Source organism: Pavona decussata, unplaced genomic scaffold, assembly GCF_977016875.1.
Source record: "Pavona decussata unplaced genomic scaffold, jaPavDecu1.1 SCAFFOLD_24, whole genome shotgun sequence".
Taxonomy (NCBI): domain Eukaryota; kingdom Metazoa; phylum Cnidaria; class Anthozoa; order Scleractinia; family Agariciidae; genus Pavona; species Pavona decussata.
Window position 1 is genome coordinate 600,001 of NW_028145447.1, and position 26,114 is coordinate 626,114.

The 26,114-nt window shown below is 36.7% G+C and overlaps 2 protein-coding genes and 1 long non-coding RNA gene across 3 annotated transcripts in view; 1 reads left to right on the forward strand and 2 right to left on the reverse strand.

Annotated features, from left to right (window-relative positions):
* Positions 1 to 25,587, reverse strand: part of LOC146485875 (uncharacterized) — a 52,705-nt gene extending 27,118 nt beyond the window's left edge. The window contains exon 1 of the long non-coding RNA XR_014862512.1: positions 24,711 to 25,587. This is a non-coding gene — a long non-coding RNA (uncharacterized LOC146485875). The remainder of the gene's footprint in view (positions 1 to 24,710) is intronic.
* Positions 216 to 9,424, reverse strand: LOC146485877 (ras-related protein Rap-1b). Its single transcript, XM_085102868.1, has 7 exons — positions 9,309 to 9,424; positions 9,074 to 9,159; positions 8,819 to 8,887; positions 8,652 to 8,708; positions 4,907 to 5,047; positions 4,213 to 4,310; positions 216 to 3,270 (listed from the first exon to the last, which is right to left on the reverse strand). The coding sequence occupies exons 2-7, from the start codon at positions 9,128 to 9,130 to the stop codon at positions 3,138 to 3,140; spliced, it is 555 nt and encodes a 184-aa protein (XP_084958994.1). The 5' UTR covers positions 9,131 to 9,159; positions 9,309 to 9,424; the 3' UTR covers positions 216 to 3,137.
* On the forward strand, positions 9,561 to 25,521 carry LOC146485878 (uncharacterized). The gene is made up of 14 exons (XM_085102839.1): positions 9,561 to 11,705; positions 12,428 to 12,493; positions 15,382 to 15,526; positions 16,697 to 16,778; positions 18,156 to 18,234; positions 19,063 to 19,153; positions 19,752 to 19,942; positions 20,088 to 20,177; positions 20,969 to 21,057; positions 21,245 to 21,323; positions 21,635 to 21,784; positions 22,369 to 22,421; positions 23,138 to 23,195; positions 23,662 to 25,521. Exons 1-14 carry the CDS (start codon positions 9,840 to 9,842, stop codon positions 23,824 to 23,826), a joined length of 3,204 nt encoding a protein of 1,067 aa, XP_084958965.1. The 5' UTR covers positions 9,561 to 9,839; the 3' UTR covers positions 23,827 to 25,521.
* Positions 25,588 to 26,114: the final 527 nt, after the last annotated feature.

Genomic DNA, 26,114 nt, shown 5'->3' on the forward strand with positions numbered 1-26,114 from the left:
ATTATTAGTTTGAGAAGCTATATCAAACTCTCAGAAGAGTGTTTCGTCCTTTTTTCCAAACATCTCGGCGCTTGTTCAAAAAAACTCAGCTGCGCCTCATTTTTTCAACACACCGTAGCGCTCAGTGTTCAAAAATTGGATGAACCACTCTTCCTCGTGTTTAATATATTAAGCTTACTTCTAAATGGTTTTTCTAAATCACACTCGAGTCACCCTGTTGCTAAAATGCAAGTTTGTTTAATCTCAGTTCTTATGATAAATTAACACGATACAAAAACTGCGTGAAATTACAACAGTTGTCATTAAATCACAAATCAAGATTTCTGACAAGATCGAAAAGCTTCAGCTAAGAAGGCCCAGGCCAAAAAAAGTAATGATTAAAATATGACGTTTTAGGTACTGTCACGGCCTGCACAAAAATAGGCACAAGTTTCTTGTTGTAGGCCACATGTCAAAATAAGAGTAATGAACAAAACATTTAACCCATTCACTCCCATGATCTGAATGTTAATTCTCCTGACTGACTGCCATGCATTTCTCTTTAAAGTTAATTCACTCAGAATTTGGTGTTACATCAAACAACATCACCTAGCTGATAATTGTTTTCTCATCACCTCTCTGGTCAAAAATGTATTGTTGATGTATGGAGAAACTACATATTGATCACTCCTGAGAGTGAAAGGGTTAAAAGAGACATTTATATTTTTTTGTTTCTTTGGATTACCCTCAATTTTGGTCTTTGTTCCTACAACAGTCCATTCAAGAAACTCTGGCCAAAAAATAATGCACAATTTCCAAAAATAGTCTAGATGTGGGCAATCTTACCTGGAGCTGTTGGACATTGGTTAATTCTGTCTAAATGCATTTGAATCACCATTCACTATAATAATGATTTGTCATGGCAACAAATTTAATTAATAATAAAGCAAAAGCATGGTTTATTATTGAAGCAATACTTTATACAAAATAAAAATTATCACAACTCTTGTTTTGTCACACTTGAATATTTTACAGGTTATCAGGAAAAGGAAGCCGATTTAAGGAACACTGTCAATGTTTCAACCAAGGTTTTACCGGCCGAGGTTTGGTCATGTTACCAAGTATTTGTTCAAAACTATCTTATTCAACATAGGAAAATTTCTTTTAGTTTAGTGTGTGGAATAAAGTGTTGAAATGTATACTTGAAGGGAGAGTGTCAGGGATTTTGGTATCATTTCAAAAAAAAAAAAAAAACCCAAAAAAACAAAAAAAAAACAGAAATGTTTTACTATGAACAGATCGAAACTCAAAAATAATGGTTCAGTTTAGTTATGAATTCCCACCCCAGCATACTAAAACTGTGGATGATTGTTTCTGGCCAAAGATACACAGTAGGAATGGATTGCAACTTGAAAAAAGTTAGGCTAACTTTTCTAAGTTCTTGCATTTCATTTCCAAAATGCACTAGACCATGAGTTGTTCCTTTCAAGAATTCACTGACACTTGATCATCTTTCTCTTGTTGTTCTAGTAAGAGTAACTTTGAAACTGCGAGTGAAAGTATCTTTACACCAAGGTCAAAATCCCCGTAACACTTCCCCTTTAAGTGAAAATTCGAGAAAAGTTTTTAAGGAAATATTTAGTAATTTTCGCATCTTTTTAAGTTTGCCCATATAATATTTAATTTATCATTGATGACACTCTCTTCCTAATTGGTTCCCATCATTTACATCGCAGCAGAAGTCAAACCTTTTTTGTTGGTTGTCCTGTGCTGTGCTAATGATCGTGATTGGGGGTCCTGTGATCAGTTACAAACCATCCTCTCGCGAAACGTAAAACAACTTATAAATAAGTAAGTTACTGCACGAGAATTGAAAATGTTCTGTTCTGATCACATGTCTTAACCCGTTAACCCCTCACAGTGATCAGCATCAAATTTCTCCTTGTAATATCAATGCTTATTCAACCTGTGAGGTCATGAGAATTAAGCATATGATCACCCAAGGTGAATTTTCTTGATATTTTAATAACTTCTCCCCAGTACTTTTAAAAAAAAAGTATGGGGACAAGACAAGAGAATTTGTTCTTTGATATTAGGGGTTAAAGGGTTAATTGACAGAGCAGTGCTCCTTTTAGCTTCTTTTCATGAGTTTTGCCATAGATGGGCAGGCCCGTTTTGCATAACCATCACACTTTCCTTCAAAGTTTATACAATTTATATATACTTAATTACATATATATTCCTTTTAAAACTAGAGGTTGTATGGCCTGCATTTCCTAAACTAAAAAATCTGCCACAGCTCAAATAAGTAACTAATTTCTCTTCAAAAAAATTTAATAAGGCAAACTTGGGCATAGAGAAGGAAAGAATAACTTAAAGAGCACAAGTGAAATTGTCTTGATTCATAACCAAATTCTCCAAACAAGTTCCATACAAATTAAATGAAAACCAGAAATGAGAATTTGTGTTGGATATTCCACTGTAACTTTAAACAAAACCGGGGTTAGCACTAATATTTAAAATCCACCTAAATTTCCTTTAAGCAACTACTTCCACAGAACTCCAACAGTCAAAAAATAACTTGTATGTCAAAGTGGTTTTAAATTTGAATCTGTGACTAAAATGCTTAATGTGTGACCATTTAAGGTAAGCTACTGAGCAGAACTTTCCTGTGTTGCTGTTTATTATTCTATAAAATGGGTTTGAACTTTTGAGTCTGTGGATGAAATCCTAAAAGTGTGACCATTCAGGTGAAAGCTACTGAGCAGTACTTTCCTGCAGTGCTATTTATTATGCTGTGGGTCAAACTTTTGAGTCTGTGGATGAAATCCTAAGGTGTGACCATTCAAATGAAAGCTCTTTTGGAGAACTTAGCAGTGGTGCTATTTATTGTTCCTTAATTTTCTTTGTTTAGTTTTTTTAAAAATGAAATTTGCCTTTTTTTCTTGAATTCTAGATTTGGCTTCTCTTTAGGATAGAAGATTAAAAAGGTTAAGTCAACAACTTCTCGCCTACGTAGGTTACCATGTGATTGATATCACTTATTCTCTACCTTCAGCCCCAAATAATTTACATTTCTGATGTTTACTTTCCATGAATGATTGACACATCCAATCAGAAACGTCAGCCGTTTACGTTAAATGTTCAAACAACAAACACTACAAGAGGACACATCTTCCTTTCGACTTCTTCTTCTTCGCTTCTGGTGTTTTCCTGTTTATTTGTCTGACCAGGTCATAGAAGATTTCATTGACGTTGATCTTTGATTTTGCAGATGTTTCTAAGAAAGCGCTGAAATAGAAATAAATGTCAATGATTAAAAAGTTACTAGAAACCTATATGTAGCTTGCAAAAACCTCAGTCATGAAGCTGTTCATGTGAACATTGAGAGATCTGAGAAAATTATTTTATAATCAGTGCAAACAAGAGTGGACAAGATAATTATAATCTTTAACCAAGGTTTTCATTAATTTTTGGGGAACACTCGTTAATTTGATAGCCGAGTTTAATTGTTTGTCTCACGATTGAGTCACATAGATATCGATCACGATGTTTCCACCGCTATACTGCTGGTCTTCATCAGGCAATGGTGTCGACTGATTGCGTAACAGTATAAGTAGTACCTTGGTTTGTGTTGATTGGTGCGTTTTGATCCTCTCTTAGGCTATTGTTGATTGGAGGATTTTAATCCCTGTCATTCAGACTAGAAATTGTTCCCTCGGCGGTCCGCCTTGGTACCGATCGGCTGCTGTGTTGTTTGATCGTCATCCATGCTTATGGAATTTCATTAATATTGTTTGTCTTGCTTAGACCTAATATAAATCTCTCCAAACATTGGCAGGTGCCATGTCTTCTCATTAACCCCTCTTTAACCCTTTAAGTTCCAACAGCGATCAACATGAAATTTCTCTCTGTATTTTCACTACTCAATCAAAAGTGCAAGTTGTGAGAATAAAGGAAATAATCACTTCAAAAAGAAAAAGATGTCTTGATCTTGGGAGATATTCTCCTCACTAGCACCACAATGGATGTATGAAGCAAAGTGAAGAGAACTTACAAGTTTATACTGAGGCGTTAAATGGTCAGTACAGTGGAATCTTGGTAAAATTGTGGTTGCAGAAGAAAACACCACAACAGTTGACAATTTTGGAATATTTTCTCAAAATACATTGATGCTTGCTCAACAACAAGTTCTTGAAACAAGAAGTTATCAGGAAATCAATAAAAACTCACCAATTGCTGAAACCTTTTGCTAGATTCTGCCCTTGGTCTTTTCCGACAACTCGTTCATCTTCTAAGTCGCACTTGTTCCCAACAAGGACCATCGGCACCTAAAGCACGAGAACAAACACATTCAAAATCTTAAATCTCTAAGTCTCTACCAATGGTATCATCCTACATGTCTTGTAATATTTATTCGATAACTGTAAATTCACATCCCCTATCTGATGATTTCTAATTCTCATTAGTTACCTTCCTGACAGAAATTTAGATTTAGAGAAAGAAAAATCTGTCGCTGTGTGTTTACATCCTCCAGAAAACATCCTATTGGCTAAATTCCACTGCCTAGTTGTGCAGTGAAGGCAAAGAAATGTACCAAAGTGTAATAATGCACATCCAGAGTTGTTGTTTTGGTTATTAAGCCTGTTGCTTTTTTGACCTTCTCATTGCTGTTGTCATTGCTAAAGCTCCCTATTGTAACAAGAACTGTGATTATCACCTACAGGTCTGTATGAGAACACAGGCCGTGCATGGCTGCATGGTCATGATCATTTACTTTGGAATCAAAACAGTTTGTTGGCCTGTTTATGTGATTCATCAAGCTAAGATCTCACAGAACTTTGATGATTTTCTTTAATCTCACCACTTGCCTACTTGACAATGTACTGATATTGTAAGGAGAAACTACACATTGGTCAACACTCACATCATTTGTGTCTTTGACTCTCAGGATTTGCTCTCTCAAGTCATGCAGGTCATTGAATGTCGACTGCGCTGTGATGGAATAAACCAACACAAAGCCTTGACCATTCTTCATGTATAAATCTCGCATGGCCGTAAATTGTTCCTGTAACAGTAAGAATAATGTATTATTATTAAAAACTGAATCATTGTATAATGCAATTCGAGAGATTTGATTGGCTTAGCGGCCATGGTATATGAGCCATTATACCATGGCCAAGAAATGGCGATCATTAAATTGTCTCCCGGTTATTATTGCAACGCGAAATCAGTAAGATCTAGCAATATTTCTTGATTGTTTTTAATAAAACAATTATTCCACTTGCGCTTGTTGGATATGAGATGATTATAGCCAACTCGGCGCTACGCGCCTCGTTGGCTATCTATCATCTCATATCCAACGCACGCTCGTGGAATAATTGTTAAATATACTGTGTGGAGAGACTTATAAGACAACAGAAAGGGGTCAGGTTCAGAACATAAACACCATTTTGAAGGTCAAAAAATACTTCTTTTAACATTTTAGGATAATGCCCGTCAGTAACATACTCAAGAAATACGTTAATTGCATTCTGTTTGACATGATTGTGGGATTACAAACTAAAGACAAGGCAACGTTGCTGATTCATATCAAACTCACGAACAACATAACTGTACTTAGATAATCTAGCCACTGAAAAACAAGGAGATGTCATGAAAAATTCAAACAGACACACAATATCTCAGACTCCAAAAGTGAAACCTTTCTGATGAAAGGCCCTCACAGATATAAGCCCACGCTCCAAGCTGTTCAAATCAATTTTGAACTGCTAAAGTTGACCCAACAATATGTCATCCTCAAATATAGGCCAAAGATTTACAATTTACATTTTATGGTAAGCCATTAACTATACTGACAAGTGAAACTGTGCCCTGTGAACATATCTTTCAATAAATAATATTAGAAGCGTCTAGTGGGTAATGAATTTCATTTGCAAATATTAACTACGTGTATTTAATCTTAATACTAGGTAACAGTCATGTTTGTGCTTCATATTGATTAGTTTATTCAATTATCAGCTTGAAACAAAAAAATCATTGAATGCTCCAGACACAGATCAATATACTTTAAATGCATCAACTGCTATCATGACTGCAGGCAAATGTGATATCAAGTTGTGACCGGACGGGAGACGTAAAACAAGGGGGTCCTTTCATGTCATCCTGCTATCAATGCCAATCACATGTATTAGTAGGTCTATTTTTGGTTTCAAGATAACATTGAGGCAAACCATTTGCTTGTACCAGAATAGAATGAAAACTTTCCTCATATCAAACTCAAGAAGATTTGATTAACAAATGGAAGAATTTAAACATCATGACATCGATAGAGTACACGTGAGCAGCTTTAATTACTTGAATGACACACACTCCAGCATTTTTGTTCACAGCTACAGGTAGATTTAAATTTAAGTCACCTACAAGTACTCTGGTATTGTAATTCAAACACAATCACCATAGGGTTAGGTTCGATGTAATTAAAATGTTTCGTGTGACATTTGAAACTGTTGCTTTTAGAGAAATGAAACTTTTCAGCAATCCAAGTTACGACTTTTTTGGTTGCATGACAACTTGTAGGTCACCATTTTGGACAATGGTTTGGGCCATGAAATGGTGTAGCCCTTAAAGGGAACCTCCACTCCGACAACAAATTGGGTAAATTAGCGGAAATAGTGTCTAAATTCGAAATTTTAGTTTAAAAAGTAGAAGTAACATTCAAGTGTGCTAAAAATTAGATGTGATTATCTCCTATTTTCGATTTTAAATTTCCTGGGCACCGCCATGTTGGATTTTATGGCGTCATATGGTTGCCGCTATTGTTATTCAGCAGAGGTTCTTTTGTGTGAAACAACAGAGCAACCATATTACGTCATGAAATCCAAGATGACAGCGCCTGGGAAATTTAAAATGAAAAATGGGCGATAATCAAATTCTGTTTTGTCCGACACAGAAATATTATTTCCATGTTTTCCAACGAAATTTAAAATTAAATTGTATTTTCAACTATTCAACATTAATTTATTTCAAGAGTGGAGGTTTCCTTTAAAGCAATTTTTTTTAGGAGACAAAATGAAAAATTTGGACAATATCCTCAAGAACATTCTGTATTCATGATTTCCTTTGTACAACTTCTCTTTTTCATTTCTCTCTCTAGTTGTATTGCATAACAATGAATTAATGTGTTTCAGTTAATCATGGAGTAGCTAAGGAATGTCCATCTTTACACTGTAAAACATATCACTGAGAATTTTTTTTTCAATGACCAAAATTTCTTATCTGGTGACCTTGTTCCCCACAGAAGGTTAGCAAAAGGTGAGTTTGAGAAAGATTGAGCTTGGATCATACTTTTAGTATTCAATAGCAAACAACAAACTTGATTGTATTGACAGCAGGGTCGATTCCAATCCTACAGGTGGTTGTTACTTTCACAATTTTATGCTAATGTTTTCGAGAGTGTCAACATTTGAGTGTCAAAAAAATTATTTGCAAAATTTTCAAACTATCAAAAGTAACAATGCAAAAAGTAAGTTCTGCACAGAAGTCTTCATTTGAATGGTTGCAGTTGAGTGTTTCATCCACAGACTCAAAAGTTTGAACCATCTTGTACAACAAAATAAACAGCACCACAGGAAAGTTCTGCTCAGTGGCTTTCATTTGAATGGTCACACTTTTGGATTTCATCCACAGACTCAAACATTTGAACATTACGAGAGAGCAAAAGTTGACAAGTGTCAATTGTATCATTTAATCCCTCTTGCAAGGCATGGTGACGTACCGTCATACTTTCAGGAAGATGACGGTAACTATCTCTTTCCAGAATAATTGAAGGTTATTTTTTGACAACAAGAGGGATGGAAAATGGTGGAGAACATAAAACTATTTCCTTTTTGTATATTTCTGCTATGATCCAACAAGTAGATATCGAAGGCTGCTTAAAATTGGACTCACATTTTACACCACCAACATATTTTGTGCAAAAATATTTTTTGTTGTTAAACCAATTAAAAGAAATGTAGCTGGAGATTGCCCAATACTGTAATGAAAGCAATATTACAGCAAACTTGTTTTGATGTATACACATCTACTTATATTAATTTGTTTTTCAAACTAGACGTAAAATCAGCTAATTAGAACATAGATCATGAATAATAGAAGGGGATAAATGTTATGTTTTTATAATCCAATTAGCTCACTAATTATTTTCCGCACATGGATCTCCTTGCTGGAAAAAACACATTTAACGCCGTCAGAATATTAATTACAAAATTTATGTTTCAGCAATAATGTTTGTTACAGTGCCATATTCTTTCAGCAGAAATTAAAGTTTCTAAGTTAGACATGTCTAAAACCGATTTTGAACAAATTCCTACCGTAATGTAGATTGTCAAAATAGGCCTACAGTGTACTTGCAACAATGTATAAACACCGGTATTAAAGAAATTAGAAAATTGTGACGAAAGCTACCTAATAAACTTACTCAGGTGAAAAATGGTAAAAATTGTGATTGCTTCACTCTCGAGTTGTAATGAGCTCTCAGTGTGAATAATGTGAACTGATCATTTGACAACAAATATGATAATTTCTTTCTACATAAAAGACAATTTTTCTGCTATAGCAACTAGACGAACGATTTTTCCCACCGATCACTTCCAAAAATAGAGGATATTTACCGTGCCCGCTGTGTCCAATATCTCCAGCATACACTGTTGCCCATCGACTTCAACTTGCTGAGAGGGAAATAGGAATGAGACGTCGTGAAAATAAGTATGTGGAGTGTTTCAACACAGTCCAGTACCGGTTAGACACCGGGCGATGAAAGCAAATTACAACAGCTTACCTTTCGATACGAATCTTCGATCGTTGGGTCATATTTCTCAACGAAAATGCCTTGCACAAACTGAACAGTCTAGAAAACAAGCCAGTAAAACTTAATAAGTTTATGACAGGGAGAAATTGAAGCGAACTGTAGTTAAATATTGTTGCGTTCTTCCTTTTCCGATCGACATTGGCACATCAATATTTCCAACATCGATCACATCTCATTTCACTATAATGTTTCAATAGCTTAAAAACGCTTTCAAGTTATATTTACCAAAGCACTCTTGCCAACACCACCAGAACCGAGGACGACGAGTTTGTATTCCCGCATCGTGGATAAAAAGAACTTGAGTTACAAACCTACAACCAAAATATGAGCGAGCCACCGCCAGCGGCAGAAACGTTAGTAAATTCAGCAACTTCAAATGGCAACTACTCGCACGGATCTGTTTCAATCTAAACGCCCTTCAAACTAGGAAAAGTTTAGATGTTTAAGGATATGAAATTACCTTCAAAAAAGACGGAATTGCAGCCGATTTTTCAAGCGAGAACAATAAACACAAGACTTTCAAACGGGACGCTCCCTCGCTGAACTGCAATACGGGTGTGACGTTCTCAGCGGCTAAAACTGTTTTATATAGCCTCGTTTTGGATCGGCTATTTTTAGCACTGACGGGGTAGTGGTATAAGAACCACTTAGGGATCCATAGAGGGGCCAATGTCTAGTGTCTGCTTATGAACCAAAGTACACTACAGGACAGGACAACCTTTGTCCCTTTTTTCGTTCATAGCTTCAAAAACGATGTTTTCAAGTTTAATAGGAGAATTTTCGTTGCCTTAAAACAAGATTTGCGTTTGGAGTATAGTTTGGAGTGATATTTTGCCTAATTTCCCAGCAACACTTGCAAACATGCGAGGAAATATGGCGTCCACTGTTGTTTTGATGTTCGATTATGGAAAGCAACGGGAAACCTTTCATGAAACGCTAAATTAACTGTTATTTTGGGCGCAGCTAATTAGAAAATACTTTTTTAACAGCGATGGGATCCGTTCATAAACAATATTTTAGAGATGGTCAAGAAAAACAAGATATTTCTAGCGAAACGAACGCCAGCGAGAAGCGCCGTCCAAAGTCTCGTTCGAGGGTCTGGGAGAAGGTGATTTGGTTTACAAGGAAGGCAAAAGCTGGTAAAGACAGCAAAAACAGCTCAGACTCGCTCTCCACCTCTCTGGATCTTGGTAATAGAAAGAGTACAGCGAATGTGGATTGGCTTTGTGAGAACACCAAGCAAAAAGTGCACAAGGCTCGAAGCTTCAATTATCTAAAACGGCGAAAAGTTCGCCAGTTTGGCGATGAACTAGGCTCAGTGGCGGTCGTAGAAGAAGCTAATCTGCAAGACTGTGGTACAGCGACGGGGACTTTTCACGATTTTCAGTCCGAAAGAAGGGTATCTCGTCCTGAACGCGAAAGAGCAACAAGCAGTAATAGCCTTTTGAGTGAAATGGCTCGAGGAATGAATCCATCCCAACTAAAAGTCAAGGAAAACGTTAAAAGCGTTTTGTCTCTACCCATAAATGATTTGTCATTAAATGAAGGATGTGATCGTTTATGCACTTCTCCCACGTTCCGTCAGGTGAGACGCAGTGTAAGTTTTTCAGGGTCTACCTACAATAGTTGGCCAAGAAAAAAGCGGACGTATTTGGACAATACTTCACGCATTGATCTGTTATCGCCGCCTTCCAAACAAAAGCGATTGTCCAGAATAAAGAAAAGGGCAACTTTTAGTGGATTTGACTCTTCCAGAATAAACTTGAGAACCTCATATTTATCATTGTGCAAGGAGGTAAGAAGTGCCCCTCACCTTCCAGTAGCTCAAGTCAGCCAAATCAAGAATCAAAATGGGTTAACTATTGGTGCAATTCATTTCTACAAAAGCCCAGCTATTTATCAAAAAGAAGACACAAGCCTAAAACATTTGCAGGAGACAAGATCCGCAAAATTGAGGGACACTGAACCTGGCGCATCTGCAAGTCTTCTTGTTCCGCCGATTTGTTTACCACCAGATGAAGAAAAAGAAGACGCAATCTTCCCCCTTTTACCCGAAGAATGCGACACCTTTACATATGACATTCCAATTTGTGTCCCTCAAAAACCTGAGAGAGATGATATTTGTAATGGCAATGCGGTAGAAGAGCACAGTCGTCATAGCAACTCAACTTGTGATGCAAGTTGTGATGTTGATGTAGACAATGATGCAAGCAATTTTTTTTCTTTCAACATCAAAAGTAGTGATAAGCAGAATCCGACAATTTCTGCTTTTCTTTTGGAAGGAGAATGTTCCAGTAGTTGTATCGCGGCAAGTCCAGACACTTCCGACGAAGATCTAGCAAAAGAAAAGACATTGCTTCTGCCTTGTTCATCTGAACCGAAAGAAACGAAAAGCAAAAACTCTTCAAATGAAGGCAGTCTTTCAAGTGGTCTCAGTTGCCCTGATTTAGAATCAAACATTCTACAAAAAAATGAGCTTGTCGATCAAAGCAGTTGTGCATCTGACAAGCCAATGGATATCCCTGAATTTTACACCAAAATGCCTGATTTTCAACCTGATGAACCAACTAAGTTAGACTCAAAAGACATTTCACAGGATAATTCATCCATAGAAATTGCTTCTAAAGTAACATTTCATGATCATGATAAAATCAACGACAGTTTTAGTAATACCAGTTGTGATGCACAAAAATCCACACCCTGTAGTCCACGATCAGATGATAAAGGAAGGAAAGTTGATGCAACACTTGACTCTCTTGAAGTCTACAATGAGGCACAAACGTTGCAGAGGAGAAGGGAAAATCCATGGCAGGAAAAACCAACAGTAAATGGACCTCAGTTTAAAAAAAACACAGAGGTAACTTATGCTTTGAAATAATGTTTTCAAAAACTTTTAAAATTGTGTGGTTTGTATACCAGATTCGTAAGGTTAGTAGTACAAGCCTGGTCTCTTTTACTGTGTTTCCTTAGATATTGTGCTCACCAGTGACAATTGCAAACAAATTATTCTGCAGCTTTATAGAGGCACTCTGGATGAGTTGCTGTGCCGATCGTGGCAATTTTGCACCCCACTTTGTTGGTGTCTGCCATTTTGAAAAGTCATGGGATTAAACTTTGCAGTCTGATTAGTTCGATCAGTTGCTGACAGGGGTATAAAATTGCAGGAGTGAAAACGCCAAGGCAAATAACAATAATTATTGTTATCTGGCATGCCAGATATACTGTAGGTGATTTTATACTCTGATCATGGTGATCGACAAAAATGTTTGTCACGGTAGCAGGCATAACTGGCATTATTTATGTTCACCAATTGCCATGATCAGTGTATAAAATTTCCTGGTGCATTGCTAGCTTTACACAGGAAATTCTGCTTTACTCTCTCCCCCAATCCATTTGAATAGCTGAGCTGCCTGGGGTGTGGGACTGGGAGTGCATACAAACTTTTACTACAAAACTGTGACTGATGACCCTAAAACAATCGCAGTCCACATGTTATTGAAAGTTGCAGCTGTTGAAACAAGAAGAGCCCTGTATTCTCGAGAGAATAACCGTGAGACTCTATCTTTTTTTCGGTTTTAGGTTATTTTGCAATGGTTCAGGGAGTTTAATGATGAGCAGAAGAATGTGCTGATCAGGCGTTTACTGGTGAGTTTACTCCGGCGCATGATAGTCCATGATAGTTCATGACAGTCAAACTATCATTCGCTATTATCAACTATCAAGCGGGTGGTCAAACGGCTCAAAGAAACCTGTGACAGTCGACGGTAGTTTACTGTTAGCCTCTAGTGTCAGGCATCTGCAAAGTGTAAACAATGCAAACTTGGTGCCACTGTTAAGCAAAAATGAATTTTTCATGACGGAAGAGGGCAGTAGAAAGGGTCACCAAAGGCTGAGCCCGTCAATTAAGGGGAAAACAACTGACCAAATCATGCATGTGATCAAAACTATCATTAGCTAACATGGAGAATTTGAACATGCTTAAAGTGAATGATAGTTGATGATAGCCAATGATAATGCATGACTGTTGTGGGTGCTTTAATATACATGGATGCCACTCAAAACTTTCATAACATGAAGGTTTTAAAGGTTTGTGTTTCCCCCAAATGTTATTGTCATCAAGATCCTATTTTACTAATTTTAGACATCAGAATATATCGTTATCTCTGCAAATGATTAGAGTGCTTAAATACATCTCTATTTTCTCTCAAAATATTGTTTCACTGAAGGAAGAGTAGACAGATCATCATCAGTAGTTGTTGGAGATGGCAAGGCAACAGAAAAAAATCCCCAACAGGTTCTCAACCCTTTATTCTTGAGGTTCAGGGATATCATATAGTCTTTACTCTTAAGGACGGTGCCTACAGGTTTCCTACTAACACAGGGATATTTTTGAGCGGTTTAAAACTATGCGGAGAAAGCAGAACTTAGCAAGTACTCTTGGTATCCAAAAAGAATATTGGGGGTAACCATGTATTTTTCAGAGATAACAAAGCTTCAATTTAGAAAAAAAAAAAAAAAGCCATACATTTTTTTTTTGTATTTTACTGCTTTTTTAATTATTGTTGCTTAATTATCTTTGAAAAATGCATGGTTACCCCCAATTTTCCTTTTGGATTCCAATAGGCCTTGCTAAAATTTGCTTTTCCCACATAGTCATAAACTACACAAAAATACTTCTGTATTAGTAGGCACTGTCCTTAAATCAATTAATTAATTAAACACATTTCTGCATGCTGTTGGTAAGTAAGCTTTGAATTACTTTAATTTTTTTTTTTTTTATGCTAAGCAACAATAAAGTGGAAACAATTAAAGAATTTAAAACCCTTAATAGAATTTTGAGACCAAAATATTGCAGCATCCAACAACAATAAAATATTATTGTATTGTTTAGTGAAGCAGCTTATATTTTTAATGAGAAACATGTACTCTTCATTTGGTAAAAAGGAATCAAATAAAGATTGAAAGCCTGTTGATAAATTGGAGGCCAGCACTCTAAGTTTTAAAGAACTTATTATAAATATATTACATTGTACTTAGTGTAAATTAAGTGAAGTTTGTAATTAATTCACTTTTTTTTTCACCACATTTGGCAAATTAGATTTGCATAATTCAATGAATAACAAACAGCTCTATGAATTTTATTAATGTCAGTGATGAGTTCTGGAATTCTTTCCTCAATTTTGAACCTTGGTTTACATAACCTTGATCAAATTCAAAACATTTACAGCAGACTAAACTAAATTAATAAATACAGCAATTCAGTTAAGTTTTACTGAAGAATATAGCTCATTACCAAGGCTTAGACTAAATATGTTTGTGTGATGTAATATCTGTTCAACCACATAAAGCCTATTCTTGGAAATCAATCATTTGTTCTGTTTTTATTGCTAACTTTTGCATATTTAAATGGTGTCCAAACAAACATGAGCTGCATTGACCAGTAAAACAGCTTAATTAAGCCATTATTTTGATGAAGAAGATACCCTGCTTGTTAGGCCAAGTTGAATCAAATAAAGATAGAGATACCCTTTCAATAAATGAACAGAATCCAACACACTAGTTAACGTAAACAAACTTGTCACTATAAATAGTTTTAAATTAGCTGAATTATGCAAATATAATTTTCCTAATGAAGGGAAAGAAAAATGCGTATATTTTTCGCCAGCCGTTAAATTTAGTGGTACCCTCTTGGCTGACACAACCCTGCTTTCCATTTGTGATCTCTCGTCCAAGGTAACAGGCACCTGCCACAACCTTCTCAAAATATACTGACAGCCAGCAATTTTACCATCGGCAGACAAGGATTTGCCAGTTAGTTCAAACTAATTTTCCCCCAAACCAACAACAACAACCGTCAACACTTCTTTCTTGTACATAAAATGATTACAACAGCTGGACTGGGTCAGGTGTAAGATGGACTTTGTTGTTTGTACCTACAACTTTAGTAATTTGCTGCCTACTATGGTCAACTCTTGCCTTGTGAACACCCTGATGGGTGCACTCTGGGCGGGAACTACATCCCTGGCTGAAACTACAAAGAGATGTATGGGAATAATTCCTACTATTATGGACTCCCCCTATTACAGTGGAACCTCGATTTTACGATATGGCAAGGGGACAGCAAAATCATATTGTTAAATCGGGATATTATTGTAAACAAACTCCAGATTTATAAATAACTTTCGCCGGGACTCAGAATGTTGATTGTTAAATCAGGAATATGGTTAGATCGACGATTGTAAAATCGGGGTTCCACTGTATAGAACATCATGGACTTTTTGAATGAAATAATATTGATATTCTTCTGTATAAATTATTCTTATGAGAGAGGTGATTGATTGAGACTGCTATTTAACACTGAATAGACTGAACTGGCTACAAGTCCCTCAGCTACTCAAACACACCCTACAGGGATGATACTGAGAATTACTTTGCATCCACATGATGGTATACTTTTAATCTGCAGAATTGATATTTGGTAACCTTTGCATTTAAGTGCATCTAATGATGATGTGTTATTTAATTGTCCGCAGGACGAATGTGAGTTGCCACAGATGCACATGCTGTCTGTTGCTATGGAGCCCATCCTTCACAAAAGCTGTCCTCCAAACTGTCAAGACATGCTAGCTTGGTTACCTTATCATGTCGCTCTTCATGTTCTGTCCTTCCTTGATTCAGGTACATGCTACTAATTCTGATAATATTTAGGGACCTTAAGCAGAGATGACGATGACTCCAATGAAAATGGGACTTAATAATTACATTCGCCTTTTCTGAATAAATTCATGATGATTTCTACACATTTAGTTCGAGTAATGTGGCCAAACTATCCAGGAGCTAACATTGTTGGGGCAGCTTTAATGTTCATAGAGAGAAAGGAAAATTAATCATCTTGCGTCCACATTCTCCATAAAACCTTGATTGCATTCATCTCTCATCATTTTGCAGAGAACGACAAAGAAGTGTACCAAAGTTTATAACGCATGTGCAGAAACAGTGTTTGCTAATTAAAGCTATTGTTTTGTGATGTTCTTGTCGCCATTGCCGTCACCACTGCTTAAGATCCCTATTTACAGCGGTGGACGTGACGTCTGGGAGGAAAATACTTGCATTGTAGTTGACAGACCACACATTAAACTTCAAAAATTCAAATACATTATAGCAAGGGAAGGCAAGAATAAGAATAAGAATAAGAATAAGAATAAGGGAGGCTATTGAAATTCAGTCAAATGTCTTGATGTCAAAACAAAATCTCACAACTGGTAATATAAGAAATGTATAGAGATGGTAAGGAGATTGTGCATGTTGACAATGGGGTTCAAAGGAGATACAGTGGAACCCTGTTAATACGACCACCTTCAGACTGTGAAAATGCGGTCGTAAATAATGAGGTGGTCGGATTAACAAGCCTTTAAAACTAAGGAAATGACTGAAGTTTCTATTCATTTGGAGCACAAAAAAGTGGTTGTGATAACGAGGTGGTCGTATTAATGAAGCGGCCGAAAGGCGGGGTTCTACTGTACATGTAATGGGCCTTGTAAGAGACAAATGTTTGATTTATCAACAGAGTTGATGAGGTAATTTGTACACCATAAAGAGCTTCGAGTGCCGACGTTTCGAGCGTTAGCCCTTCATCAGAACAAATGATGTTCAAAATGACAGCACTCAAATCTCTTTATGGGGATCAAATTACCGTATCAACTCTGTTTATAAAACTAAACATTCATTTCCACTCCCTTACCAATGCAGCACCATAGTTTCTTAAGTTTGCAAAGTAATCCCCTTGTAAGAGGCAGCTTGGTAAATTTTTAAACGTCTGCTGATTTTGTTGTTGTTATTGTTTTCTAGTGAGTTTATGCCATTGTAGTCAAGTAAATCGAACATGGAACAATTTGGCCAGCAACCCATCACTGTGGCAAAACTTGTGTGGGTAAGACAAATTTTTTAACTCGTGAATGCGCGTAGTGCAATGAACGAGTTATAGCGATAGCTGGCTTTTGACTTGGTCGATCAGTCGGTCGGTCGGTTTTGTCGTTAACTTTCGGGCGTGCGCAGTGAGTGAGTTTCAAATTCAATTAGCGGGAAAAACACGCGAACATTTATTGTTCACGGCGCATCAGGAAATTCTTATTCAATATGTAGAGAATAATTTGACGATCATTTAGTGCAAGAATGGAGATTTTTCGTTCAATCTGAGCAAAGTTACGTGAAAATTTTTTTTTACGACGCGTCAGAATTTTCTCATTCATTCTGTAGAGAATAATTTGACAATCATTTCAGTGTAAGAATGGAGATTTTTCGTTGAATCTGAGCAAAGTTATAGGTTTTTTTCGGTTTTTTCTACAAAGTGCGGTTTCTTTTAAGAATTAAAAATAATTTAATTTAGAAATAATTTATTTAAAAAATAATTTAATTTGTCAGTTTTCACGCGAAAGCGGAACGTGCCATGTCACGCATCATTGACGTCGTAAACAAAATTATGCAAATTTCTGGTGAAATGAACACTTTAAGATCTTGTCAGCTTTCATAGAGGTTTCACAGGGAAAAGATGTTTCATTTTCGAAATTTACAACTGGAAATTTATGGGAAAGCAAAAGGACGCGGTCGATAAATAATTCTTATTTAGCAAGAGCTTGTCATAGTTCATTATTTTTACTTGAGGATTGCGTGGACTGAGCTCCAAAGGAAAAATTTCACGCATTTATGTCGGGCATGAAATGTAATGCGATACTTTGTTGAACATATTTCCCTTTGTGAGATCGGCTTGCCCTACAGTAATTTTGTAATTTTAATTCCCAAAAAAACTTCACTTGCCCATCGGGCAAGTGATGGTTAGAATCCACTAGCCCGATCGCGAAATCCAGTAGCCCCGGACTATCGGGGACACGAATTTGCATGACGTAGCTGCACATGGCATGCTCCTATGAACTTTGAATAAAAAAACACGTGATTTTTTTAATCGGCGGATCAGAATAATCGGCTTATTCAATCTGTCCAGAATAATTTGACAATCATTTTAATAGTACAAGAATGGTCATTTTTCGTTACATAATCGGGCAAAGATATAATTTCTTTCAGCTTTTGAGGAAGTTTCCGTAGCTATCTAAATTTCAATTACTATGTGTCATCTGCATTCACGAGTTGGCTCACAGGAGCCTTTGATTAAACATTGACTCCATGGATAAGACTGGGTAATACAGTAATTTACTATCAATGGTAAAGTTCTGTGTTTATGGAAACAAAAAATAGTCTGTCAGTTAGATGTTTTGGTTACCTGACCAATGCTGGCTTTGATTTTTCACCCCAGACAACCTGATTGGCAATTATCACGGATCGGCGAAGAGAAGGAAAAGAGGAAGTACACCTCAGAAGATGGAACACTGCAGGTATTTTATTTCTTTCCTAATTGAAGGGGTGTGTGAAATAAGGTCCTAAGTGACTTTTGATGAAAGTTCAAATTCTCCTTTTGTTTCACAAGCGAATACAAGGAAATTTGGAAGGAGAATCTAGCAATTCATCAGAAGTCACTTAGGGCTTTTTTCCAGGCACCCCACGCTTCAATTCTTTCTTCTCTTTTTTTTTTACTAATATTATTGTAATTATTAATAATGAACCTACTGAGGATTTTCTTAGCCACATCCCTAAAATGCTATAATTATTATTATTATTATATCCTTTTAATAGTATTTCTGAAAAATCTCAATGGGTTCATCAATTAACCCAATCAGGACTGTGCGCTGGTAAATTAGCCCCAAGTATAATTTGTGTTCTGTTGAAATTTCAGCCAGTGATGAGATCTCTTGGAGATGTTGAAATTTGCCGGTAGCCAGCTCTTAATGACATTCTGAGTATTTGTTGTGTGATCTGATGGAAGCCCAGAAATAATAGAATTTTTTGGCCCATTCTGCATTCTCAGTTTTCTGTAGAATGATTTTATCATTGAAAGTAGCCTCTCCACACTTGTTGATTAAAAGATTCAGATTCAGATTTTTTTATTTATGCTCTATTTCAATAGTTTACTACAAAAGGAAATTACAGTACATCACAAAAGTAACATAAAGGCAACATTAAAATTACATACATGTAAATCACCAAAGGTAAAATGTGCGCAGTGACCAAAGGAGCTTAGGTTTTCGAGTTAAAAATGACTTTAAAACCCTTTGGATAAACAACACTTTGCTGAGCATTAAAAAAACCTTTTAATTGCATTTCAGTGGAAAAAGATGTTTGCTTCAAGATTCCTGCTGCATCAGAACTGGTTGAAAGGAAAGTGTAATGTGCGTACATTTGAAGGCCATACACAAGGTAATATTCATTGTAAAGTTTTCATTAATCTCTTGTCCAGAGTACCCTAACAGGAACTGCAAAGCGATAAAACCTTATTTCCTTTCCCTGTTCTTTAGTCTTTGGTTTCTTTGTTTTTGAAAAATCTGTATGTGTTAGACTCCTGCTGACTTGAACACTCAAGTAGCTTGAGTCTTGCATTTTGCTGTTTTTTTACGGCTGGCCATTGTGAACATCTCAAACAAAAACCTGTCGCTATACTGAAACTTGCTATCTAAAACAGAACCTGTTGCTCATCATCATCACCATCATCATTATCGTCATTATCACAAAATTCTAAGATCCCAATCCCCACCCCTTTAAAAATTCCAGTGTAGCTTCATACTCTTTCATACTTTCCTTAGAAAATTTTCATTTTTAAGTCTCTTCCCCCCCCCCCACCCCCCTCCACCTTGAGGTGGGTATGGATACTGCACAATGTCAACTTTTGATACATGTGTAATATATTCCAGATGGCACAATCTGTCCTGCAAACCAAGAGACTTCTTGTCTAATCTCATGTGACACTTGAGAACATGTGGGTATGCCATTTTGCAATAATCAACATTCCCTTTCACAGGTATCTCATGTGTACAGTTTGATGACACACGGATTGCAAGTGGCTCTTATGACAAGACCATCAGAGTATGGGACATCAAGAGTGATGAATCAGATGTTGTGCTCACACTAGCTGGGCACTCTGGCACGGTCAGGTGCTTGAATCTCAATGGCAACAGACTTGTTAGTGGCTCTGTGGACCGGACCATAAAGGTGTGTTTAACTTCACGAATGCTTTGCTGCACGATATATTTAGTCAATCTGTAGTTGTCATTTGGCTGTGTATGCCCATCTTGCTAATGTGCTTTTAATAAGTCTCAATTGCATGTGATAGTTTCTGTTTCTTTCCCTTTTTAAGGTGTGGGATTTATCATTCAAGTCATATTGGAGTGGCGCTTCATGTAAGGTCACTATGGTTGGTCATGTACACACTGTTCGCTGTCTCCAGGTAAAGTTTTACACAAAGTGTTTTCAAAAATTAACTTTTTTTCATAAATGTATGCAAATTTGTGTCCAGTGTAACAAATGAATATTTGCAATAAATCCAACCGGCTCATGTTAATACTCTCCCCTGATAAATAGATTAAATAAATAAATTCAAGTCTAATGTCAAAAGCACAGGGAGTGCTTTTGCAATCTCCCGAGCCAGAGGCTCATGATAAAGTGCTTGGCAATAATCCAGATCGAATTTAAATTTGGAAATGTCAGGTTTTGAGGAGGGGGGAAACCAGAGTACCCAGAGAAAAACCTCTCAGAGCAAGGACAAGAACCAACAACAAACTCAACCCACATATGACACCAAATCTGGCAATCAAATCCAAGACAAATAATAAAAGGACCTTCAGTCAAGTCTTAGATTGTGTTGGATTGACTGTATTCCGGAATAAGAATAAGCGGAATAGCTGTTAGATTTCTCTTTTTAAGCAATTTGGGAAGGCATTTCTTCAAACTTTTGCTGACACATGAGAATTTAACAACCGTTTTGTACTGCAGTAACTCCTAAAACCTCTTACAAGGGATTTCTTGTCATCATTGTTTGTATTCCTATTCTAGAATAGGGTCAATTGAATGCACCCTTAGACAGGTAACATTAAACTATAAAATTCCAATTATATAAAGGATGTTTTAACCTACAACCTTAGGCCTTTCTTTGTTAAAATGAATATTTTATTCTTAGTGGACAAGTTTACTTGACTTGAGCACTAGTTTATGAATTTTTTCTTTCTTATTTTGATGTAGGTTGATGACGAGAAGGTAGTGAGTGGCTCTTATGACAAAACACTCAAAGTGTGGGACATCAAGACTGGCATTTGCCAGCTCACACTCAGGTGCTCTATGATTAAATTCTGTCAGGGATTTTGCTATTGATCGTAAACTTAACGTAGCTTTTTAGGACTCTTTCTCAGCTGTGTCAACTGATTGCACAAGACGCTTTCAGTCATTTCCTGGAAAATTCTAATCACAGTGATATATTACCAAATGTACAATGTTCAGAGAGTTTTTTGTATGTTTTAGGGGTCACAATGCCGCTGTCCTTTGCGTTCAATTTGATGACAGAAAAATTGTTTCTGGATCATATGACAAGACCATCAAGGTAAAAGATTAAACAATTTTACAGTCTAGAATTTTCTCCTTTGTCATCAGGAAATTTTGTGTTATTTGGAAGAGAGTGGGGCATACAAATAACAGGAAAGTACTGCTCAGTAATTTTTCATTTGAATGGTCACACTTAAGGATTTTTATCCGCAAACCAAAAAGTGAGAAGCACCTTGTACAGCATGTCAACTGCCTTACAGTGCCACTGGAAAGTACTGCTCGGTAGTTTTCATTTCAGTGGTCACTTTTAAGATTTTAATGTTACATGATGTTGCTTGACTTGATGTTTGATGACTGTTTGTGTGATAGGTGTGGAGTTTGGCAGAAGGTTCATGTCTGATGACTCTAACAGGCCACCATGATGCCGTCACTTGTTTGAATTTAACATTTGACAGCAGGAAGGTCATTAGTGGCTCTCTGGATCATAATCTGAAATTCTGGGATCTGCTGAATGGAAAGGTGAGTCCCAGGTCTGAAGACCCCAATTGAAGGGGTACACAGAATAAGTAGTCTTCGGAACAGGGGGTGGGGGGAGGGGGAAGAGAGGAACAATAATATTGTTGTCATCAGTGTATGCAAGGGTCAAGCCATTTGAGCCAAGGGCAATGTTTGCCAACCACATTTCACAGTTTTTTTTTTTTTGTAAATTAAGTCAGTTTCTCCCAATTATCAAATCCAGCATTGCCAACGAGTGTTCTAACCATAGTCAACACAGGCCCGCCTGTTAATCCTAGCATGGATTAGTTCCCAATTGACTAGCTGGCATGAACATTAAGCAGTTGAGAGGGAATCCTTGTCAGAGCTCTAGTAATACTAAAATATAACTCCATAAATGTTTTGCATTTTATGTCTGTATTAAAGACGTAGTGTGGCAACTCAATCTCATTCCCAGGGTCTCTCCTCTTCCCGTCCTTCCAGGAGACCCTGGGAACAACGTTGTGTAGCAACAGTACTATGACTAAGCTTGGTCCTATGAACTTTTTGTTTGATTATTTTAACACTTAGAAGTGTTAATTTTTGTTTTGTTTTGTTGTGTTTTCCAGTGCATTGGTACACTAGACTGGATCCGATCTGAGGGACATACTGGTGTTATTAGGTACGTCTTTTACATTCATTCTGGCTGCTTTATACACAAAACAACCCCATTTCAGTGGAGGAGGGAAAGATAATAATCCCTTATCAACTAAAAGTGTTTGAGGGATAAGAAAGAAAGATAGGCAGGCTCAATAATTATTACCAGCCTCTGTTTGGAAAAATCAGCCCACGCCCATAGGTAAACCAAGCAAAAGAAGTCATTGAGGTTGAAGATTAATTAAAAGTAGTTCATAATGATCTAACCCAAAACAATAGAGGAGAATAGCTGGCCAGGCAATGATCCCCCAAATAAAATGTTTTGATTTGTCAACAAATTCTCCCAAATAAGAACTAAGTAATATATGGAGAACAATGCGGAGAATATAGATGTTAATATTGGGGTTTAACCCTTTAACCCCAAATATCAAAGAACAAATTCTCCTATCATGTCCCCATACTCTTCTTATAAACATATTGGGGAGAAGTTATTAAACTATCAAGAAAATTCACCTTGGGTGATCATATCCTTAATTCTCTTGACCTCGGGTTGAATAACCGTAGAAATTACAAGGAGAAATTTGTTGCTGATCACTGTTAGGGCTTAGAGGGTTAAGGGGTTAAAAGCCAGGTTTGAACACTGACAGATGAACGCTACACTGTTTTACGAAGCCCAGGATCTCAAGTTGAGCTTCTCGTTTGTTTGTTTGTATTTTGACATTTTTGCCATTATTTTGTCAGATGTCTTCAGACTGACAGTTGGAGAATAGTGAGTGCAGGAGATGACAAGACACTCAAGGTATTCGATTGGATTCTTGTGTTGTTGGTTTTGTCTCATGTCCGGCTTGGAATGGAATGATAACCCATAACAAAGTAGAACAGAAGCAATTACATTCCAATCAGAGATACCAGAGTCCAGAGATCTAAAATCTGGAGATTTGTTTCTTTTGCACCAAAAAACACACCAGCATCAACACTCCAACCCCCCCCCCCCCCCCCAAAAAAAAAAAAAAATATATATATATATATATATATATATATATATATATATATTAGATGGCCAAAATATACCCATCCATCCCCTCCCCTTCATTCAAGAACTTGACCCCTACCAATTTCCTTTCACTAGTTTCTGCAAGCATCTCTTACAGATTGAGTGGAAATTTGGAGGTTAAAATCTTAGTTGATTGTAGAAGGAAAATTTTTTTTCCAGGAGATCAGTGGTTCCTTTAATTTGAAGTTGAGTTTGTGAATTGATTTTTCAGATGTGGAGCTTGGAAAGTGGTCAGCGTTTGCTGACTCTTCGCTGTCACACGGATGGTGTGACTTGTCTGCAGTTTAATGACTACAGCATCGTGTCAGGCTCATATGACAAGACTGTCAAGCTGTGGGACTTCACTCCATCACATGAATTCCTGATTCCTGGATAATAATCCAGTTAGAACTATCTTGTGTTCAATGTTAGGGTAATTTATGGCATCACAGGAAGGACTACTGCTCAACAGCTTCCTTTGAATGATCTTACTTTAGGTTCTTTTCCACAGACTTTGAAGTTAGAACCATTTTGTACAGCATAAGAAGCAGCGTCACAGACAAGCACTGCTCTTTGGCTTTCAACTGAATGATCGCACTTTAAGATTCCATCCATAGGCCAACGATCACACAGAACGCCCACATGTAGGTAGCTAATAAAAGCCCGCATTTTGACCATGAAGTTGATTAGGTACTTATGATGAGGAGATTTAAGTGCTTGCAAGCGTCTTAACAATTAGAAAGTATTAAATAAATGAAAAAGGTTTTGCACACAAACCATATTGCTCCAATTTGCTTCTTATTTTCACAAACGGACTAGTTAGTTTCCTATTTAGGGGCACCAGCTGGGCCCTTGACCTGTTCTTCCGGTGCCTGTTCTAAGTCGGTTGATCTTTAGTGGAATTAAGGACGGTGCCTACTAATACCGAAGTATTTTTGTGCGGTTTATGACTATGCAGGAAAAGCAGATCTTAGCAAGGCCTATTGGAATCCAAAAAGAAAATTGGGGGTAACCTCGCATTTTTCAGAGAAAATTAAGCAACAATATCTCTAAAAAACGCTAAAATATAGAGCAATGTATGGGATTTTTTCCTAAATTGAACCTTAATTATCTCTGAAAAATGCATGGTTACCCTCAATTTTCATTTGAGATACCAAGAGCATTTGGTAAGTTCTGCTTTCTCCGCATAGATTTAAACCGTGCAAAAATATCCCTGTATTAGTAGGCACCACCCATAGGAAACCCTAGTATCTCGAGATGCGCAGTAACAAAAGTAGGCACCGTCCTTAAAAACCTTCCAATTTTACAGCTTGGGTTGCTAGTTATTTTAAATTGTTGTTATTGCTTTTTGGTGGCTATTCTATGGCTCTAGGTTGTCATGTAATAAATTATTATCATCCAACTGATGGAGTTTACATTAAAATATTTTTTAATTACTGGTCAATACTTGTCATGCATGATGTATGATTCAACAAATTTCTGTAGCATAATAGACAATGCAAATTGGTATCCAGAAATCTTAATCTAGGACTTATTAATTTTTTCTGACACGAAATTTACTGTTAATATGAAATTCTGATGTGAAATTCATGATATTCAACAACAATACTACTTGACTACTTGTAAGTGAGCCAAACGATAATTTGATTGCCATAATCTAGTCTTTTTTGCAAATTGTAATTTTTATTCTATCCAATGTAAACTCCTTTCTGCTGCTCTCTTAGGTCTGTTATTTCTTTGGACATTTTGTTGCCAGCATGGTTGAAAATCCAGCTTAAAATTACACGCAAAATATCACATTTGATTGCAGGGACAAATACACAATTTTAAAATAATCTGCGTGTGGGTAAAGTCACAAAATTCCACCCTTTGTGAATCATTTTAGTTGAGGGGTTGAGATTATTTAATTATGGTCTTACCAGTAATTCGTAACTAGTGTAAATGTCATTTTGATTTCAACTGCTGTTGTATAAATGTTATGTGGTAGATATTGAGGATCAATAATGCCATAGGTATTTATAAATGTGTTGAATTATTGAAATGTACAGTGTACAGAAAAATTAAGAGTAAAGAGAGCTTTTGTTTGTTTTAATGTTGGGCTTCTGATAATGCGAGAACAGTAGCTTATGGACACTTTAACTGAGTTTTGGTGGTGGGTCAAGGAGGCTACGACCATTTTTCCAGGGACCCCCCCCCCCCCCTTCTTTTAACCCTTTCCCTACCGAGTTTTTTTGGCCCATTTTTCCAAAACGGTAAAGAAAAACCCAGCTTGCTAATGTAATATACCATTTAAAAGGTCTTGATGAGTGTAATTCATTTCTGAAATCAAGATAACTAAAGGAAGTCAGATCTTTGAAAGAAATGGTTTTAAAACAAAAAAAAATTCAAAACTACAAAATTTCACTGATCGACTCATGTGATAGGTATACCTCAAAACTGTAGCTTATTTTGCAGCTTTGGATGCTTAGAACACTCTGGAATATGTGAGAGTCTGTAAATGCATTAAATGAAAATATTTCACAAATCATAGGGGTGGTAAACCACATCATAGATACCAGAGGGTAGCATTTTTTCCTTTGAAATGCAAAGATCTTGCCAAGCCCAATTTGCCGACAAAATTTCACTGTAATTGAGCATTAAATGCTAACCAAGTTATGAGTTCAGGACCCACTATAGTGGATCTCG

What these genes read in the sequence shown, in the direction of transcription:
- LOC146485877 (XM_085102868.1), bottom strand. Translation starts at nt 9,130, where the DNA reads ATGCGGGAATACAAACTCGTCGTCCTCGGTTCTGGTGGTGTTGGCAAG. An exon ending in TCGAAGATTCGTATCGAAAG is followed by an intron (nt 8,709 to 8,818) that starts GTAAGCTGTTGT and finishes TTTCCCTCTCAG; the next exon opens with CAAGTTGAAGTCGATGGGCA. An exon ending in GCAAAAGGTTTCAGCAATTG is followed by an intron (nt 3,271 to 4,212) that starts GTGAGTTTTTAT and finishes TTTCTATTTCAG; the next exon opens with CGCTTTCTTAGAAACATCTG.
- LOC146485878 (XM_085102839.1), top strand. Translation starts at nt 9,840, where the DNA reads ATGGGATCCGTTCATAAACAATATTTTAGAGATGGTCAAGAAAAACAA. An exon ending in CATATGACAAGACCATCAAG is followed by an intron (nt 21,324 to 21,634) that starts GTAAAAGATTAA and finishes TTTGTGTGATAG; the next exon opens with GTGTGGAGTTTGGCAGAAGG. An exon ending in GGACATACTGGTGTTATTAG is followed by an intron (nt 22,422 to 23,137) that starts GTACGTCTTTTA and finishes TTATTTTGTCAG; the next exon opens with ATGTCTTCAGACTGACAGTT.